Source organism: Argentina silus, assembly GCF_951799395.1.
Source record: "Argentina silus genome assembly, chromosome: 8".
Classification (NCBI taxonomy): Eukaryota; Metazoa; Chordata; class Actinopteri; order Argentiniformes; family Argentinidae; genus Argentina; species Argentina silus.
The window spans coordinates 3,213,692-3,234,641 of record NC_139662.1 but is presented as its reverse complement, the minus strand read 5'-3'; the positions used below and the strand labels follow the sequence as shown (position 1 = coordinate 3,234,641).

Genomic DNA, 20,950 nt, shown 5'->3' with positions numbered 1-20,950 from the left:
TCACTCTCCTCTCTGACTGAATGGAGAACCCTAGCACACTCCATTCAAAGTCATTTTGTCACCATGCACACACCACCACTTTTCTGTAGGCTGTAGTCAGAAACACAGCAGACTGCATGGTTGTTCAAACACTCTATGGAATGGATTAGATCAACAAACAATATACAAAGAAAGAGGTTCATGAACCTGTGTACTCTGTGATACGTTAGTTTTTTATTTGTTGAAATCAATCGGGCGACTGAGAAGATTAGAAGAATATCGTCTTTGGTTAGTTAGTTTCCCATAAGAATCAACCAGTCAACAACATGTTAGACCTGAGCCAACCTGCCAGCTAGGCCATCAGCCTGGTTAGTATGTTTATCCCGTTTCCAGGGCAACAAATCAGGCTTGGTAATGCTGTGATGTCACCAATTACACAGCCTGGTCAAGTGTAACATCGTCACATGATAAGCCCACATATCATGTGAGTGACAGGCTCTACACTTTAGTGTCTGCCTCGGCCTCAGTGGGCATTGCAGCAGGGACGGAGGGAGGGACAGGGATCGGACGTTTCTTCCTCTTGACGGTAGTGTCTGCAGCGGCAGGGCCCTGGGGCGCTACGGCAGGGGTGAGGATACAGGGAAGGACAGGGATGGGACGCTTCTTCTTCTTGGTGGTGGTGACACGGCCGCTGCGGCCATTGAGGATGCCCTGGGCCATGCCCTCCATGTCCTCCACAGGGATGTGCATGGCCTCAGCCATCTCCTGCTTGGTCACAGACACAAACGTAGGGTCTATGGCCAGAGAGTCCAGACCTCCCTCTATTAGCACCTGGGAAGGACAACAACGATGAACACATTCAGTTGACTTACATAGCCTTATGATTCTCATACATATAATAATACCTGAATCTGAAAGTTAAAAAAACCCTCCATACTCATGTTATTCCCATTAAAAAAAAAAATGGAATCCAGTGTTAATGTTGCAGTGAGCCTCGCCCCGGAGTTGCAGATATAATGTTAGTGGCTCTGGAGATGAACACATAGTAGAGGTGGGCAGCTACCCTCTCACTCACCTCCTGAATCAGCTGGTCAGCAGCAGGCAAAGCGGCCGCAATAGCCTGGGAACAGTGAGACTGGCTATCACCATCGGTTACCTGCAATGACAAAGAAGGGGGGGTGTTGTGTGCCATCACTTATTGTCTTTCATATTGGGGCATTATGAAACTGTTTTAGACTGTAACAGTGATTAAAGGCTATACCAATCAAACAGAACTTAATTTTATTACCAAGGCTTTCTATTGCACTATTGGTCCGTATTGCTTGGGTTTTACTTGAATAGTGCTTTAATTATCTGTTACCATTGCTTGTATCATGTTAACATGTAGGCTACTGCTGTTTATTTACTGTTTTTCTATTTCACTTTTCTTCTATTGTACTATTGCTCTATAAATACATTTATTATTATTATTACTTTTATTATTATATGAAGTGTGGCATAAGTATAGGGTGAAGTCGTCTTTCCTCAGATACTGTATAGATACCAGTTACCTGAGTGATGTCTGTTGCTGTGATGCCAGAGCAGCGCCTGTTATCTACAGGAGACAAACAGAGCCGATTACTGCATCACTCCCATACATCAGACGGGCTTAGTCAGGACGAGGAATGTTATAGAGTTCTAGTGTAGTACAGACTATTTCAGTCCCATAGAAAGGCTGATGAACTGACCTTCATTGGAATGGTAGAGCTGGGGACTCCCCTCTCTCTCATAAGAAAATCTATGACAAGCACAAACACCATTTAGAGTGCTTCAGACCAATGATACTGTATATACAGTATACACACAGGCAAATAACACATACTGTACTTGTAGCAGCTTTCTAACTTCAAATAAGGCGTTGGTATAACCATGTGCAACTATTGAGACGAACATCCAATGTACTTCTTGTCTTCATACTGTATACCCAGCATGCCACACCTGAATGGACCCACCACCACCCACCTGTAATTCCTAAAATTGAGGCTAGATGGGGTAGATAGACACTTCTAATCTGGACCATCAACCATACATGACAAAATATAAAAAATGACCAGAATAATGAGACAATGTGACAAATGGCTCCAACAGTACTGTATTATCGTCATCATCATAAGTGAAGTTTCAAAGCAACATTAACCCTGGTCTCTGTTGATGTTTGTGTTTTAAGATTTAGGTTGGGTGCAGTACTCACTCCTGCTCCAAGGCGGCGTTGTTGTTGCTGTTGTTCTTGGTGGGGGTCATGGGGAAGAACTCGGTGTTTTGCAGGAAGACAGAGTCAGGGGGCGACTCACCGTCCTCTGGGCTGCTCTCAGAGAACTGCAGAGGGCGCTGGCTGGTCATCTGAGTGGGCAGAGGGCTACTGGGCTCTGTGGAGAATGGGTCCACGTGGTTCCCAAACAGACCGCCCGCACGCTGGCCAACCAAACACAAACACTGGGGTTACCACACACACTAATTTACTTAGCAGGGAACATCTGCATGTTTGTCTATATCCTGCTCTGCTCTGGTCAGTGTCTCACCCTGTAGATGGCATCCTCATCCATGGCTTTGTCCATCTCCTCCTCATTGAGCAGGTCTCCTGAGATAGCCCTGTGCAGCTCTGGGGCCGCTTCCTCCTCTATACTCCTCAGACCAGCCTGGGAAAGAAGGACAGGGGGAGTGGGGTGGAGGAGAGGAGAGGAAGACAAACAGAAGGAGGACAGAGATTGATGGATGGCACAGTGATGGATGGCAAAGAAAGACAGAGATTAAAGGGAAAGTAAAGGAAGACATAGGGAAAGAGAAAGAAAGGAAGAAGAGGACAGTAAGGGTAGGGTTATGAGTAGAATGGGTAGTATGTATTATGCATACAAGTAGAGATTGGGTTTCAGGAGGGGAGTGGAGAGTGGTAAAGAACGTGATAGGGGCCTAAAGAGGGAGAAGGTGTTGTTTCTATAAAGCAAGAGTCTGGCCTCACCTGGATCTCTGGACCTGTGGCACTGATCTTGGTGGGCCGGTAGCCATAGTACTCCTCTTGGCGCTTCATGAACTTGCGGAAATGTTCCTGGATGAGGAACGTGGCATAGAACTTGCCCACAGTCACCTCATCATCTAGGACCATTTAGAAGAAAACACTGTCAGACTGACAACCTGTCCTCTGTGAATATACTGTACAAATGTACTGTACATTCAGTTGTGCACCGTTTATGTTGTGGTCACAGCAAAAATGCCCACCTCCGATTGGCGGAATGACCTGGTCCAATAGTTTCATACTGGTGCGTTTCCAGATCTTCTTTATAATGGCTCTCAACTCCTCATTGGCCTGCTCAAAGTTGCCTAATTCAGATAAGACGTGGGGGGAAATACTGCATATGAAATCACATTATCATAAAAACAAACATGAACACGTTTTTATGTAATATGTGTGAAGTTCTAGAAATTATATGTACACACCTTCTGTCTTGATCTTAAGAGCAGTTCTAACGAGGGCAAACAGGGTGGCATTGAAGGTGACAGTGCCATCGCTGTTCAGTGGCATGTTCATGGAAATCAAGCGCTGGAGGAGAGGACAGAGACAGAGTGGGCATCAGTGTGGAAAGAAACCTATCATACAGATTCCTAACTTTCTTTACATCACTGAAATATACTATCATGGCATTTGATCCCGTTTATAAGTAACTGACCTTGCAGGCAGCGCGATGAGGGCAGAATTTCCCAAAGCCTAGCGGAGGCTGGATTCGTCGAAGTAGTGTTACCACATCCAGATGCTTGATACGCCCCCTGCATGTCAGGAGAACAAACTGCACTTAGACACGTGTTTGCAGAGCAGAGCTACTGTACACCAGCTTTGGTTACACAGACGCAGAACATGACCTAGATATGATCAGAGCTAAATTAAGCAACTTCCTCTGGTTTCAGAGGGAATGTAGTGGGGTTGTGCAGACAGCAGACTCACTTGGCTTCTGGGTCGTACTCTGCCCAGATCTTCTTAAACTCATCCAGATGATGTGGACCCAGGATGGACCAATCACGAGTCAGGTAATCAAAGTTATCCATAATCACAGCCACAAATAAGTTGATAATCTTGGGAAGGAAAGAAAGAACAATCAACTACAGCAAATTGTCTGTTTATAATCAAGTATGCTCAGACCTAGTTCTCAGACAATTCCGACGAGAGATAATTAATTTCTCCCAAACCGCATCATTAGGCATACCCCCTCTTGTAGTTTGAACTATGCCTCATATATACAGTGTGAGATTTTCCAGTGATTCTACAACACTAGCTGAGCACTGACCAGGAAGGCACAGAGCATGTAGAAGCTCATGAAGTAGAAGACAGCGAAGCCGGCCCCACACGTGTACTCTTCCCCAGGTTGGTAGTCAGATTTGGGATCACACAGCTTTCCATACATACTGGCCAGCATGATCTCCTGCCATGCCTCCCCGGTGGCGCAACTGTGTGAGAGAGAGAGAGACACACACACACACACACACACACACACACAGACACACACACAGACACAGACACAGACACAGACACAGACACAGACACAGACACAGACACAGACACAGACACACACACACACACACACACACACACACACACACACACACACACACACACACACACACACACACACAAACCTCAGTGATGGAGAAAGTACCTTGTGAAACAAAGTTTGAACTTTGGGTTTTGGGTTTGACCCACACACTGACTAAAACACTCACCGGAATAGCACCAGGACAGCTTGAGGGAATGTCTGGAAGTTGTTGTTGCGGTTGATCTGTGTGCCATCCAGTAGAGCTATCTTACCAAACACCTGGAGGACAAGCACCAAAGCCATACATACTTGATGTGTATCATACTGTACGGTGTAGGCTAATTGTAATATTGTTGGCAATACCATGTTTGTTTATAGCACTTTCAGAGGTGGCCTTGTTTACCTGCATCCCAATGACAGCATAGATGAAGAAGAGCATGACGATGAGGAGAGCTACATAGGGTAGAGCCTAAACAACACACACACACACACACACACACACACACACACACACACACACACACACACACACATTTAGTTGTCAAAACCAATGATACCCACATAAACTATCATAAGTCACTGACATGGAGAGATGAGTACAGAGTCTGTGCACTTGTATTGACCTGGAAGGACTTGATGAAGGTCCACAGGAGGTTGCGGATGCCCTCGGATCGATTCAACAGTTTCACCAAACGCATGACACGGAAGAGTCGGAAGAATGTGATGGAAACTCTAGCATTTTCAGAATCCTTTTAGCAAACAGAACCAGAGAATTTGTATGATATTTGAATTCATTCATGTGAAATTACATAATTACAGAATCGATTTGTATTTATTTAAATGATCTGAATGAATGGAAAAAAATTGCATCTGCACTTGTGTTGACTTACAGCAATGGCCTGCATGGGGTTTGTCTCCTAGAAAAAGCAGAATAGATAATATTAGTTTAATAAAATCTTAAATATCGTTCATATTGTATCATTAACAACATCTGGGGGAAAAAAGGTAAACAGGGGCATGTTTGCACTCTGGGGATGATGTCAATACAAGAGTCAATTTACATAAATACATGCTATCAAGGACTAGAGAGTTATAAAGCATGATACAAACATCTCGATAAATGTAAGCTATGCTACCTGTGAGAAATTGCAGCACTTGGTAACTCATGCAAAATACACAAAATACACACAGGTCATTCAGTCTTTAAGACACTGATTGATTATCATACATGTAGTGACATATATTACTGTGTCGATGTTGTTGATCAGTTAGTTAGTTCAGGTAAATAGTCATACATCTTAAGCAGAGTCACATTTGATGATTTGCCTAATCCTAGATACAATTGTATGGTAAGATTCAATATTATAAACACTAATTCCTGTGACTACGTCTGATTAGCCTCAAGCCATGGTATCCCAGTAGTAGAGAACTAGCTAAAGACACACAACTCTAACTAGAGTAACAACAAGTGGAGTGCTCACACAGCAAGGCCCATGCAGTGCAGGGTGATATTTACAGCACAGCCATGGAGACAGTACAGTCCTCCACTGGAGGCTAGAGCAGCCTAGATAGACCGGAAGATAAAGAGAGAGAGAGAGAAAGAGAGAGAGGAGTGGGGGTTAGACAGGTGGGGAAGGTGTGGTGCAGGGTGGAGAGAATGCTATTTGTGAGTTTTTGTTTTGTGTGAAAAAAGAGAACAATATGCGATGTGAAAGGAGAAGGAAGGGTGGTATCAAAAGTGCCTCAAATCTTGACCAAGGAGTGATCCTGAAGACTCAAACAGTACTGAGGGGAGGGTAAATAACATATGACAAGAGTCCTTTGTGCTTAAACTCATTCAACAGATATCATAGAATATATTGTACCATACAAAACCATATAAGTGGTGGACGGAGCATTCCAATGAGTGGGGGTGGAGATGGTCTTGAGGTAGCACAAGGCAATGGGGGGTGTCTAACAGTGGTACTGACCGTGTTCCTACCCACAGCCTGCTGTTGTGCCAGGATTGTGTGTCTCTGAGTATGAGTGTTGAATAAACACAGTCCAGTGTTATCACTGATATTGCTTAACACTATTGCATGGGAATGTCTAAAAAATATAATTTTATAAGACATACAGGTTTGTATGGTTTGCATTGTATAAACGACAAACCATTTCTTTGTTTTAAATTAATCCCAAAAATAGAGGAGGACATTGTTCTGCGTACTCACATCAACCTCGCTAAGGATGACATCAACAACACTGCCGATGACGATGAGGAAGTCAAAGACGTTCCACGGGTCTCCAAAGTAGCCCTGAACACACGCCATACAGTACATACACAGTTCACAAACAGGCAGCACTGGTCATCATACTAAACATTCCAGCCAGCCCAGCCTCTTTTTCTAGGCTGGTCCTGGTGTCGTAAAAAGACTTGTGTCTGACTTCACAAGACTACTGTCAGCCCGGAGACCAGGGTTACCTTACCTTAGCTTTGAAGGCCATGAGCTTGAGTATCATCTCTACGGTGAAGAGGACGGTAAAGATAAGGTTCAAGGTGTCCGACAGCTTGGTCACATAGTGTGACTGATTACAGTGCTACATATCAGGCATTGGAAACAAAGAAACCAGTAAGGGAAAGTTACAGGTAAGGTTACAGACAGTGCTTGAGTTGGGCTGGTACACACGGGTACAGAGCACCTAAAATACACAGGTACAGAAACATATTTCATATGGAGATAAAGTCCCAATGGCAGTGACTCAGGGGGTGATATGGCTGTGCTTACCTGCATCCCCAGACATAAGGTGTTGAGCATGATGAGGAAGAACATGAGGTACTCAAAGTAGCAGGAGGTCACCACGTACCACATGCGATACTGGAAGGGGTTCTTAGGGATGTAGCACCTCAGAGGCCGAGCTTTGAGAGCATACTGGACACACTGACGCTAAGGGGGAAAGATATGGGGCGTTAGGGTTATTAGGAACTACAGCATATCCCACCTTAGTTTTATAACAATGGAATACATCTTCACTTCATCTTTAAAAATATGTTTGTACATTATCATGGGATATTTCTGTGGAAATTCAAAGAGCATGCTTGCATGATTACAAATACACGTTGTAAAGCCTTTCAGGCTGAGGATCATCCATGTCAATGTTCCCTGATCAGTCGGTCACTGTACCTGGTTCTTGTCCAGCTCACAGTTCTTATACTCTTGCTCTCCCTGCTCCTGGAAGGTTACGATGACAAAGCCCACAAAGATATTCATCATGAAGAAGGCGATGAGGATGATGTAAATGATGAAGAAGATGGAGATGTCTACGCGGTTGTTGAAGACGGGACCCATGTCCTCTCGGTCTGAATCTATGGCTCTGTACAAAAGCCTGGGCACAGAGAAGGGAGAGAGAGGTTCTAAATGACCCATTGAGAAAACAATATGACAGATGACCATGTCAACTTGAACTTGACAACACAAGAGAAAGAATAATATTCACTTCAATGATATTCATGCCATTCTGTGGTGATACTCACTGTGGCCATCCCTCAAATGTGGACACAGTGAAGAGAGCTAGCATGCCATTGAGGACATTGTCAAAGTTGAAGTCACTGTTGATCCACATTCGTGGTGCGATCACAGTGTCCTGGAGAGAGTTCTCCACGTGTTTCATAAAGGTTCCCCTGTTGGGTGAAAGGGATGGTTGAAGATACTTAGATGAAGATAGTACAGATATGAGAGCATACAATTGGTGCAACTACCAAAACAAAAAAACAGAACATTTAAAACATTATTAGAGAATGGCTTTCTCTTACTGGCACTCCATTTCAGTCAATTTGGAGGAGTCGGTACAACTGTAGAATTTACCCTGGAGAAATAACCAAACATAATCATGACATGGCCTCTCTCAATGTATTTGAGTCATTTGAAAACATAACCATTATGTAACAGTATGATCGACTGCATAGCAACTGCATACAGTAGTGGAAATCTCACCTTGAAGAGCTGGACTCCTATGCAGGCAAACATGAAGTCTAGCAGCATGGTGACCAGGACAATGTTGCCAATGGTTTTGATGGCCACAAACACACTCTGGACCACGTGCTGTCAAACACAACAAAACAACAACGATTATTTGCCCATATGTGATAATAACGTTACAAGCATAGATACTTGACACACCTCTAAATCAAATGTTCTGTGAATATGTGTGATATTGTGTATTATTATTACAATTATTATTATTATTATTAATAAGAGATAAGAGTACAGTAAGAGTGTGTGTTGTACCTTTAACCCCTTGGCTCTGTTGATCGCCCTCAGAGGCCTCAGCACCCTCAACACCCTGAGAATCTTCACCACAGAGATGGCACTAGACCTACAGACAACAGTCAAACAACAGACAAGGTCAACAAAATTCCTATACTGTACATCCATACTATCTATTGCTGTGCAGAACAAACGTAGAGGTATCAACAACATTGATAACATTTTAACCATTCTCCATCTCTGATCTACGATGAAAACACTGATCAGCTTATGAAACAGGCGTCAAGTTGTTAGCCCCAAACAGTAGCCCCGCACTTCAAGCTGCTCCGACCGAGTCTCGAACTTGTGACCTCTGACTTGCCGACACACGTGACCGTCTCCTCAAATACTCGATGTAAACCAGCTACGCTATCGCTAAAGCTAGCAACTCAATTACACTTACTCCATTCCCATGGACAGCAGGGACACGCCCACCACGATCAGGTCCAGGATGTTGAAGGAGTTGCGACAGAAAGAGCCGCTATGCAGGAAGGCACCATACGTTGTCATCTGGAGGGCAGACAAGTGGTTACACACAAACTGCCACTAACGCCATACCACCTACAGTACATCAAACTATACCATACTACACTATACCATACTATCCACTGTATCAGTTCAGTGTATTTTACCTTCAACACAATCTCAATGGTGAACACAGAAGTGAAGACGATATCAGCATAGGCCAAGATCTGCATAGAAAATAGAGGGTTGGTAGGATTGTTATTGCACATATAAATGCCTTGTGAGATCATTCCTACAGTGGGTGAGAGTATGTTGGCACCTTGTTCCTGAATGACTTGGGGTCGATGGGGTCCTCTGCTGCCAGGGAGATACTACTGAGGAGGATGAAGAGCAGGATGAAGTTGGTGAAGGGAGTGGCGTTGATGATCTTGTGGCACACCTTACGGAACCTGGCCAGCAGACACACAAACAATATAGACATGGGCAATTAGTCATCGTAAGATCAAGAGCTTCGTTCATTGTTATTGTTTTTGTTGTTTTTCTCACTCCTGCATCTTATGATTCATAATGACACTGTGAATGTTTAACTTTCAGACTCTCCTAAGTGCCATGGTTATTGCTGTTGTCCCTATTGTTGTATTCTGGAACTGTGTTGATCATACTTGTTCTGTGGGCCAAATATGAAGAAGGAGCTGGCCTCGGGCATGGGCACTGCCTTCTCCTTCAGCTGGAGGTCAGCCATTGGTCGAGGCCGGGGGCTAATGGGGATATTTGGCTCCTCCTCCTCATCATCACCTGCAGGGGGGAGGGTTCGCAGTTGTCAAATTCAGTAGCTCTCTTATCAAAATAAGTACATAGCAATGAAAACTGATATGTTTAAGAACATGTCAAAGCACTGATAAAAAGAGAATGTATTCCATCAAAAATCAATACAACAATATCAGAGAACTCATATTATGAGTTAACAACAAGTTCATGTAAGCATTTACAGGCTTTATAAGGCAGTGGTCAGTGTGTGTGAAAATAGACTATCTTCAAACCTGGAGCATCAATGATCCTTAAGAGGCTAATAATAATGAGGGAGGACTATACTTGTACTGTAGCATCGCCAGGTGAAGAGCCCTGACACTCAGCCCATCTAACGAGTTCAACACCTGCCAGCAGTTTTTTTACAGAATGTGTGCGAGAGAGCTATGATACTATAGCTTACCAGGGAAGTCTGCAGGAGGGAAAGGGTCCTTCACTTCATTGACGTTGGATTCAAACTCATCTACTTTCATCTGGAAAAGCACAAGTACATCAACATAAGACAGTTACATAAACACATCTGTACCTACATTACACAGTTCCTTCTCAATGATACAGTAGCTATATCAGGGATAATCAACCTCTTCAGGACTGAAATACTGTAATGTGAGCCTGCTTCAGGCTATAGAAAGAGCCCTGACCTTAGCCGTGGTGGGGATCCCCTCGATCTTAGCCCTCTGTTCCGCCAGCTTCTTCGCCAATAGAGCCTTCTCCTCATCAGACTTGTTAGGCATAAGGGATCTGACAGCACCAAGATAGAGGATGATGAATAAAACATTTAGGTAAGAAAGATAAAGGATGCTTAGTAAAGGTCAGCTGCCGATCATTATCTTTCACTCATCTTGCATTGTTGATAATGGAGAGTGTACTCAGTCTGTGTTCACCTGAGCAGCTTCCTCCTTATCTTTTCCTCAGTTTTCTCTTTCTGAGCTGAGGTCAGGCTCTCGGCCTCCGCCAGGTTGTCCACGGCAATGGCCAGGAAGACATTGAGGAGGATATCTGGCGTCAGGCCGCTCAGGAAAACAACAGGAAGAGGAGAACTATGGAACCTGCGAAGTACTCTGGTCTTTACTCTAGGACATCATACAATTATTCACAGCCTGTAAAACAAGCATTATTCTATATAATGAGACCAACTACCTAACACCTTTGCTTTTGTATGTACAGTAGTATTTTAGTGAGTTATATTGCACAGGACTTTGATCACATTGCGACTCCATCATCATACAGTAAGTTGTGAAGGATACAGTTCCCAACCACGAAGAGGAAGATGAAGAAAATGCTGACCAGTATTCCAGGGAAGACTGGTCCTCCGTAGGCCATGATCCCATTGTACATGATGGAGTTCCAGTCCTCTCCAGTCAGGACCTGAAAGAGGAAGAGAAGCACTTGAATGACTCAAAGGAAAAATAAACGATTCAGATGCTACTTTAATACAAATTAAGTCATTTCATGACTGCAGCTAGGTAGCTAAGCTAAGGATGTAATACCCATTCACCATCTCAAGGGCCTCTAACTAGAGGAGAGTGTGTGAGAGGGGAGGTTTAGTACCTGGAACACACTAATGAGAGCCTGGGGGAAGTTGTCAAAGTTGCTGCGGCGGACCTCCTGATCGGGAAAGTTGAACTTGCCCCCGAACACCTGCATGCCCAGGAGGGAGAAGATGACGATGAAGAGGAAGAGGAGGAGGAGCAGAGAGGCGATGGAGCGGACAGAGTTCAGGAGAGAAGCCACCAGGTTGCTAAGAGAGGTCCAGTACCTGGCAACCACAGGAGAGAGTAGAGAATTACCATAGGCAGAGATGTATTAAATGTAACGTTTGGTTACATTGTCATACTGTACCAAATGTTACATTTGAGTATATGGTTCAGTATGACAGCAGAATACAAACAAACATTTTTAATCAATCCTACTAACAGACTTTTTCTCGGGTGTAAAGACATTTTTAGGACATTGACGTACTTTGTGACCTTGAAGAGGCGCAGCAACCTGATACACCTGAGCACAGAGATGCCCAGAGGGGACATGACGTCCAAGGACACCAGGATGACCTCCAGGATGCCCACTGTCACCACGAAGCAGTCGAAGCGGTTGAACAGCGACATGAAGTAGGCGGGCAGACCCAGGGCGTACATCTTCACAAACATCTCCACGACAAACAGGGTCAGCAGCACCTTGGTGGCATTGTCTGATGTTAGAGACAGGAGATAGTCATCAAGGAGCAGGGAGACTGAAGATGGGCTGCTAAGAACTGATCCTGTGCTGTTGAACTCAACTACAGTACTTCAAGTACTTCAATAGATATAGATATAGAGCTATTCCTGTGTCAGCAGTTGAGTTTTTTTTTCCTCTGGAGGTAACAGCAGTAAAACAACTATTATCCCAAAAACCTCAATGAGATACAGTATAACCCAACAAAAAAAAATGTAGTTATGCAAAACATGCTTCATATAGATTCACGCTGAATAGCAGCTTAGGACAGACCTTGTAAAGCAGTGAGCGAGTCAGGCTGGTGGTGATGTTCTGTGGCAATGGCCAGTGTGTTGAGGAAGACCAGCAGGATCACCAGCCAATAGAAAGCCTTGGATTTCACATACACATGGCACTTCAACCTGAAGAAGCGGTTCCAGCGACGGGCGAGACGACTGGACAGAGATAGAGGAGGGAAATAGAGAGAGAGAGAGAGAGAGAGAAAGAGAGAGAGAGAGAGAGAGAGAGAGAGAGAGAGAGAGAGAGACAAAGAGAGAGAGATTTGCTAATTCAGTGACTGTTTCTCTACTCAGATATGGTACACCATTGTAAAGTCACTGTACTCACTAGTAGTACACCACGCGGCTCTTGCCTTCTAGTTCATACAGACTGTCTGTGTCTGAGCCTCCATCTGTCAATGGCAGGAGTCCTGGCAAAAATAAACAGAGTGTGTTAGGTCGACTTGTGGATCTGTTGCTCAATTCTACAATACAGTGAAGTGCCTACTCATGACACATGGGGCTCCGAGATTGATGTTTTCACGTCCAATAATTTGTACTGCCAGCAGAATCCCATTTAGAATATTAAAAGTTTTGAATCTCATTTGACTCCATTTGCCTGGACACTTCCTGGTCGTGGAGATACTATACAGAGTGGCAGGTGTTAGTGGTTTGTTGGCAGGCACCCTTACCCTCCTGGTCGATGTCTAGGACCTCAGCCTGGGTGATCCACTCCATGTAACCCTTCAGGTCCTCATCAAGCTGCTGCCGTTCACGCAGCTTCTGGAACTCTCCACGAGACTTGGCCTTCTCTCTCTCCTTAGTGAATTCTCTGTGTGAAGGGAGGAGAAAGTGGTTGAGAGTATACATCTCTTTAAGGGTTTTTTTGAGTAAAGGAAAAAGGGACATGACTTGTGTAGTCATAGAGCAGAATGGACTGATAAAGGAATTCGTACCCACTGAGCACCCCCAGAACCAGGTTGAGAATGAAGAAAGAACCCAATAGAATGAGGGTGACAAAGTACAGCCATGGCCACTCATTCCCTATGGCATCATTCACCTGCAACAGACCACAACGTCATTACCAAGTCGTACGATGTATTTTTTTGCTACCGTATCTCATTATGAGCACTTTCCAATTCATGTATGAGTGAATTCGCTCAGGGTGTGCACATTTTAGTTCGAGGCCAATACTAACACACCTGATTCAACTAATCAAGGGCTTGGTGACCAGTTGATTAATAAAACCAGGTGTGTAAGTATTGGGCGAGGGCAAACATTTGCACACCCTGGGCATCCCAAAAAATGGATTGGACAACACTGTGATGTAGACAGTGTTGAGTGCATCTGATTGAACAAGGAGACTGACCCAGTAGAGCACTTCCGTCCAGCCCTCCATGGTTATGGACTGGTAGACGGTCAGCATTGCAAATCCAAAGTTGTCAAAGTGAGTGATGCCGTAGTTTGGTCCCACCCAGCCTGGCCGACACTCTGTGCCATTGATGGTGCAGCGGCGCCCATTACCAGCCTGGGCACAAGGGGCGGGCATCTCGCCTTCCACAGTGGCCATGATGTCTGGAGGAGAAAGAAGAGCACAAACACATGTTCATGTATGGCAAGTGGGTGATATGTTTCAAAACATGAACCTCAATTGAAATACCTATATAAATCATTGTGTTTTCAAAGGTGTGTTGATGGAGGTTAGCCCTGTGATTATGAATTGGTAAATGCCCAAGTGCTACCATGTTTCTGTCCAATACGTTGTTAAGTCTCAGTGATGTACCTGTGCCTGTGTAGTAGCAGGTCTTGTGCATCTTACACTTGAAGAGCTCCAAGCCTACAATTGCATAGATGGTGACCATGAAGAAGACCAGCAGGGCGATGTGCAGGAGGGGCAGCATGGATTTGAGGATAGAGCTCATCACCACCTGCAGGCCTGTAGAGGAACAGCACACAGTCCTTACGTTCAGCACAAAAACTCCTCTGCTAAATGATTGTCAAATGTGAGTTGAAGACACTCATATTTAAACTAGACTGAAACCGATGTTCATTAGTGCACCTCTAATACCCTAGTATTAGTGCAGGGATGTAGAGGTTCTTACTGGGGACTCCTGAGACGAGACGCAGGGGCCGCAGCACTCTGAATGCTCTCAGAGCCTTCATATCGAACCCGCCACCCTTGTCCATGGGAACGCCCGCTATTTTATTGATGGTGTCCAGGGCAAAAGTGAATAGGCTGTGGGCCGAAACATTACAATACAGTATATTAATAACTTGACTTTCTTCATTCCTCTACTGGTAAATAGGGACAGAAAACAAAGTATGATTGTAAGAGAACATCGTTTTGGGCTGTGTCAGTGTGAGTAAAATAATAATATTTTGAGACCAGACTAATGGTGGACTGGCGAGACATGTATTAGAACATGGGTTTTGAGTAAAATAACCTTTTTGATTATGGTGAGTTGGCTTGGTTAAGTTTTGTCTTATGGCCTTTAGGGGTGCAGGTGGCACCCCTCAGTAGGGCTCCTCTTACCCCATGAAGACGATGACAAAGTCCAGTATGTTCCAACAGTTCCGTAAATAGGCACCCTCGTGGAACATTAACCCATACGCCACGATCTTCAGAAAGCACTCTAACGTGAAGACAACCAGAAAGATGTACTCCAGGCTCTCCTGAACGGAAACACAAAGACCAGCAAATTAGAGACTTTGACACCAATTCCCTTCCTACCTCTTTTAGTCGTAGCAAAGAGCCAATCTTGCAGTAAAGCCCCAGTTTTGATAGAGTATTAAGAGGAAAATCTGACATGAAGGCTGCTTTAGAAGGAAATATGAACCGGCAATGTAATAAAATGTTACTTGAATTACATTTACACATATTAAATAAATGACACACATATTACTTTTCTCTGGTTGTTAACTCATCACAGCCTTGATTAAATGGGGCCTACAACAGTTTAAGGGAATGTGACTTCTGAGAAGGAATGAATGGAGAGTGGGTGGCATAAGTTCAAATGTCTGAGTTTTGTCAGACTGACTAATGTAAACTGTTTGAGAAGAAAATGTGAATGTTTTAGTAAAGGATGGTAAACAAAGATGATCTATGACTTATCACAAGTTTTGGTTAATAACGTTATTCATGTGAAGTCAAATAGGAGCTTATATCAACACATTGGTAGCATTTCCCCCACTGTGTTTCTCAGTGGGGTTAATTGTAGCATTGATACTGTCAAAGAGAGGAGGCACACACACGCACGCACACACACACACACACGCACGCACACACCAAACAGCACCATGTATGGTTTCCCTCAGGCTTCTGTGTGTTTGTATATACTTCAGCTGGTCACACACAGTGGCTGTCTCTAAAACAGACAGGCAGAGAAATGCACACTGGCACCACAAGACCTGTGTTGCCAAATCACCCTATCAAACATCACTGCGTGCTAAGGACAGTTGATTTCCTGAATTCAATTTAATTGAAAAAAAAATAATGAATTGCTAAAAGACAAACATTGTATGTACCACACTGTACACTGGTTTGTGCAGTAGATAAAGGCCAAGTAAGTACCACCAGAGTGATAAGTTCTAAGATAGCCATTTACACTAAACATTGAATAGCTCATTTATATTTTGCTGCACTGCACTTGCACCAGTTATTAATCCCTTCTTATGGAATGAGGCCACACAACACATCCCGTCAGTACAGTTGAGGGAATTATTTAGCACATAGATCTGTCATAATGCTCATTAAATAAACAGCAGAATTTTTCCAATGCGTATTTCAAACACAGTGAATGAAATGAAAACTGAGGCCATTAGGCAAGGCACGCTCCTCTGAAGTAGTGGATTACAGTTTTATGAACTGATATATTTCATGAGTGGGGCTGAATTACATGGAGCACTATGTGAGTGTGGGTGTCTCTTGTCTCCAGTGACTGCGTGCGTCCATGAGGTGACGCTGTCTGGGCCGACCTACTTCTTCTACAGAGACCACCAGCCAGCTCCTGTTCCAGGCTTCACATTTCTGGAATGACACACTAAGGAGCCAGATGGGTGGGCTAGGTGCCAACCGAGAAGTAATGGAGAAAATCAGGCCAGCATTAGGGCCAAATGGGATCTAATGACTTGTTGAACCCTACTAGGGGATGCAGTGCAATGGGTGTGTATCCTTTAGATCCACGCCATGACAACTCAGTGCAGACCTTGGGTAGTGTTGTTGTGCTTTGTTCATGGAGGTGGGCCGTAAAGTTCATTGGGTGCACCTACAGTGGCAGGTGGCGGTCCGGGTGCAATACATTAGCACTTGTGCCCCGAGGTCAAGACTTAAGGAGGGTCACAGACAGCCAATTTAACCCTTAGACTGACTGCTGTGTACTGACTCCTGCGTACTGACTCCTGCGTACTGACTGCTGCGTATGTCTGTGTCAACAACACTCGCCCCTAGCTTACAGAAGTGAGACCTTTGCACACCTCTGACCTTCTCCATACCCCCAGATACACAGCCAATGGTCCCAAAAGCCATTCTGAATCATAATAGTAGCAGAAGACTACATGTACAATGTAAGCCTATCTATTATCTGATTAACACAAGTATCAATTAACACAACAAACAAGTAAGTGACTGCAATTGGATAACTTTTACAACCAGAAAATAACACCAAAGAGCACAGCAATCTTTAACTGTTTATAATTTTAGAAACTAGTGTAAGCTATTATTATGATTCATGACACACAACTGTATCTGTTGCAACGTTTCTCATGGTGGATTTGTCAGTTGTTTTGTCACATGTTCAGCATTGGCAGATCAATTGAATGACCTCTGAACTAGAAAGACGATGGAGTTTTGAATAAACCGTTGAGTTGTAGATTTTTCTTTAAACGTTAGACTCAGACCTATGGACTGCAGTCTCAGAGCAACGGCAACACACACCTCAGAGGTCTAAATATAAAGCATCAGGACTGGCTGGGCTGGGGGGGGGGGGGCAACACCTGCCACTAGTCTTGCATTACAGTATTAAAACATAAGACACCTTCTGAGTCACCTGCCTTGTAGAGTGGAATCGATTAAATCAAACCATTACTGACCACTGATCAGCACGTATTCTTAAAAACAATGCACACCTGCTACAGCATAGTTGGAATCACATATATGTTTCCATGGGAACGTTTTTCAACAAATATTTGCATGAGTCGCTTTTGTATCAGTGTTTTAATGACAAATGGCTGCTTGGTGTTTTAATGATAAATTATTTCTATTATTACTACTACTTATTACTTATTATTGAATTGTTGATTGTTTGCTGAAAGCTGTTGTTGAGTATGGAGCAAGATCCCAAAACATTTCACTATGTCAATTACAACTGTATGCGATATAAGTGACAAATAAAAATTGATTTGATTTGATTTGATTTGACTGTATCTCAACACATAATGAGAGTAAACTCACGTGGCACTCTCAAAATGATAACCTCAAGATCTCTAGTCTCATATGAGACAACATGTTGTTGTGAGGAACCAGCAGAGCCCCCAAGTAAAGAGCTGACTGACTACCGGAGGCATGTTGAGGCTCATGGGGCTCATTTAGCGAGAGGAGTCAGTTGTTGGAGTGGAGAGTCTGACCTCACTGATTCAAAATGGCTAGCAGCACACAGAGCTACCAACAGACTGTGTCACTGGTGATTTTAGATATGAAAAACATGTAATATTGTAGGTCATAAACCAGTGATGGATACAGTAATAGTTGGACAACTGATAATGCTTTTATATGAGCATCAGCTTGTGTAGAGCGTACCATCATCCATACATAAAATCCTCCCAACATAGATACCAGGTTAAACTCACATCCATGGACTTGAAAACCCCCCACATTATACAGTGTTAAACTCCTCTTGTGTGAAGATGTTGTTAGACAATAATCAGAGTGTCCAGGCAGGTTCTCACCAGGTTGGTGTTGGTGTTGTTGCTGTCCTCCTCAGGCATGGGCGTGAACACAGCCAGGGACACACAGTTGGCCAGGATGGTCACCAGGATGATGATCTCAAAGGCTCTGGAGGTGAGGGACTCAGGACAACAACATGGAGATATACAGGGGACTGGTAGAGACAAGCATAGCACAGGTGCCAAGAGAGACTGACCTTGTCAGAGAGAGACACTCTCTTCATGTCCCAGTTAGGTGTGAATGACTTTATATTGAGATGCTTCCTGAGACACAATCAGAGTAGATTTTGTGAGTTTTTTGTATTTGTATTTGCAGGATATGAGGCCTATGTAGTTCATATTTGCATCTAAATTTGTTGTTGACTTAACCTGATGGCCAGACAAGTGTACATCTCCAACAGACATGTGCATCTCTTCACGTTATCAAAAGAAAGTTTGCAGCAGTGTCTCTAATACTGTAGTAGCAGGAGCCATGTTGTAAGCATGTAGTGTGTAGTACCTTCTCCTGATGCTCCCTGAAACACCGTTCCTAAAACAGACCATCAATCTGCCATCCCAAGTCTACTCGATGTGTAATCCTGCCTGCTCTCCTCAGTGCCTGGGAATACCCACCCCTAGGGGGCGCTCCATTAGAATTCCCCTGCTAGCTCAGCATCATATCTTGCTGACTGTGATGCCACAGGACAGCTGCAGTCACCAAGAATATTATCAAACCATTTAAATACACACTTATGAAGAAATGACCTAAATAGACCTCACCAATTCCAAAAGGCAATCCTGTGGAAGGGTTTTCTAATGAGCCTTTTGGGAAAATGTTCTAACATTTTCAAAATGTGTCTTTTTCTATTTCTAGTGCATTGTTCCAGTCTTGAGTACCTGAGGCCTGGATTGTGTGAGTACGAACAAGCACTTTACAAATATGCAGAAATATGTAACTGCATATCTCCATCTTTAGAAGTTTGGCAGTGTAGCAAGAGAGCTCATATATATATATATATATATATATATATATATATATATATATATATATATATATATATATATATATACCTCTGTGTGTATATATATATATATACATGTGTGTGTGTGTGTGTGTGTGTGTGTGTGTGTGTAATCAGTAGCTATAAGGGAATATGGTTAGGTCCAAAAGCAGGGCGGAAACCCCCCAGGAGGAACAGCATCACTCAACAACCTGTCTTCAGTTCAGGCTCCAAGCCTACTGTGCCCTAACATTTCATTCAGGGCGACTCTTTCCACATTACAAACAGAATCCAAGGCCAGCCAGACACTTAGCACTAAATTAAGAGGCTTCATTAATTGTTTCTGATAGCGGCTCTAAATAGTGCAGGGTTAACCTGTTGATAAGCCCCCTAGTCAGTGAAAAGACAGGGGTTACATGCTTCACATTTACTCTGGGCAGGCAGACGCATAACAGTCTTAACACTCTCGGTAGGCCCTCCACAGAGATTTTAAAGAGGATAAACATGGCAGTGGTAGAGAACAAGATGTAACAGCTGGGAAATGTAGCAGTCGCCTTCTTTTAGGTTTGCAGGGGAGCCATTTTTGTATCCGTGACTTGACAGATATTTGACAAGTGTCAAATTGAAACCACTTTTATAGCACCAAGCCCATATCTGTTCAACAGATATGCAAGGGTCTTCTACAGTAAATAAGATCCTGTACAGTTTATGGAGCAATTCTTCAACAACAGAGCAAGCGTTAGCAGTTGTTGTCCCACTGTATAAGCATTTTCTGCAAGTTTCTAACTGTAATATAATATATGTATCACAGAATATGTGTGTGTGTGTGTGTGTGTGTGTGTGTGTGTGTGTGTGTGTGTGTAAGTAAGTAAGTAAGTACAAGAGGCCTCTATGAAGGATACTTCCACTCTACGATGTTGATGCAGGCCTTGCGAAAGGGGTTCTTGAGGGTGAAGAAGAAGAGAGAGCGGGCCGGGCGAGGGTTGCCCCCCGTGGCCTGCATCTTCTTCAGCTTCTCCCTCTGCTTCCTCTTCAGCTCCTCTTCATTCATGATGAACGATGTCATTGCTGGCGCACCATTGGCTGCCATCTTGAACTGTCCCTCCTTAGAAAACGCTCTATCCTCAAAACACTTGTCTTCTCACCAAATATTCCAAAACGGCAGTATAAGTCCAACCCTGGGGCCCCTTAGGTCCAGATCCTTAGGTCCTGTGTGTGCTCTTCTCCTACCTCCAGCACCCACTCTTTTGTCTCTCCTCCTGACTCTGTCTCTCCCTCACAGAGGCAAAGACACAGCCGCTCCTCTTGGCTGAAGCTTTTCTTCTGTTAGAAAAACTACACCAGGCAAGGAAAAATTAGAAGAGCTGTGGAGCTGGAGGAGCTACAGTTGGCCCCGCCGTGGTTTAAATATAGACAGCAAACCACGGACTGGCCATGCTTGGGGATGGCTAAGAGGGTGGGGGTAGGGG

The 20,950-nt window shown here is 43.9% G+C and overlaps 1 protein-coding gene across 1 annotated transcript; it reads right to left on the bottom strand.

Moving 5' to 3' along the window:
* Positions 1 to 477: 477 nt before the first annotated feature.
* Positions 478 to 20,571, bottom strand: LOC310808850 (dihydropyridine-sensitive L-type skeletal muscle calcium channel subunit alpha-1-like; the record flags this gene model as incomplete). Its single annotated transcript, XM_083675948.1, has 45 exons — positions 478 to 810; positions 1,055 to 1,135; positions 1,530 to 1,573; positions 1,707 to 1,756; positions 2,210 to 2,430; positions 2,538 to 2,654; positions 2,975 to 3,108; positions 3,232 to 3,333; positions 3,451 to 3,553; positions 3,681 to 3,777; positions 3,953 to 4,080; positions 4,293 to 4,452; positions 4,726 to 4,817; positions 4,942 to 5,007; positions 5,162 to 5,287; positions 5,429 to 5,455; positions 6,055 to 6,102; positions 6,749 to 6,832; positions 7,005 to 7,115; positions 7,304 to 7,462; positions 7,700 to 7,901; positions 8,050 to 8,196; positions 8,329 to 8,381; positions 8,510 to 8,617; positions 8,804 to 8,891; positions 9,225 to 9,331; positions 9,454 to 9,513; positions 9,606 to 9,735; positions 9,949 to 10,081; positions 10,497 to 10,566; positions 10,735 to 10,834; positions 10,978 to 11,092; positions 11,341 to 11,461; positions 11,645 to 11,852; positions 12,056 to 12,281; positions 12,578 to 12,738; positions 12,911 to 12,992; positions 13,248 to 13,393; positions 13,518 to 13,621; positions 13,931 to 14,136; positions 14,345 to 14,497; positions 14,664 to 14,797; positions 15,095 to 15,234; positions 18,505 to 18,610; positions 20,384 to 20,571. 45 exons carry the CDS (start codon positions 20,569 to 20,571, stop codon positions 478 to 480), a joined length of 5,571 nt encoding a protein of 1,856 aa, XP_083532074.1.
* Positions 20,572 to 20,950: the final 379 nt, after the last annotated feature.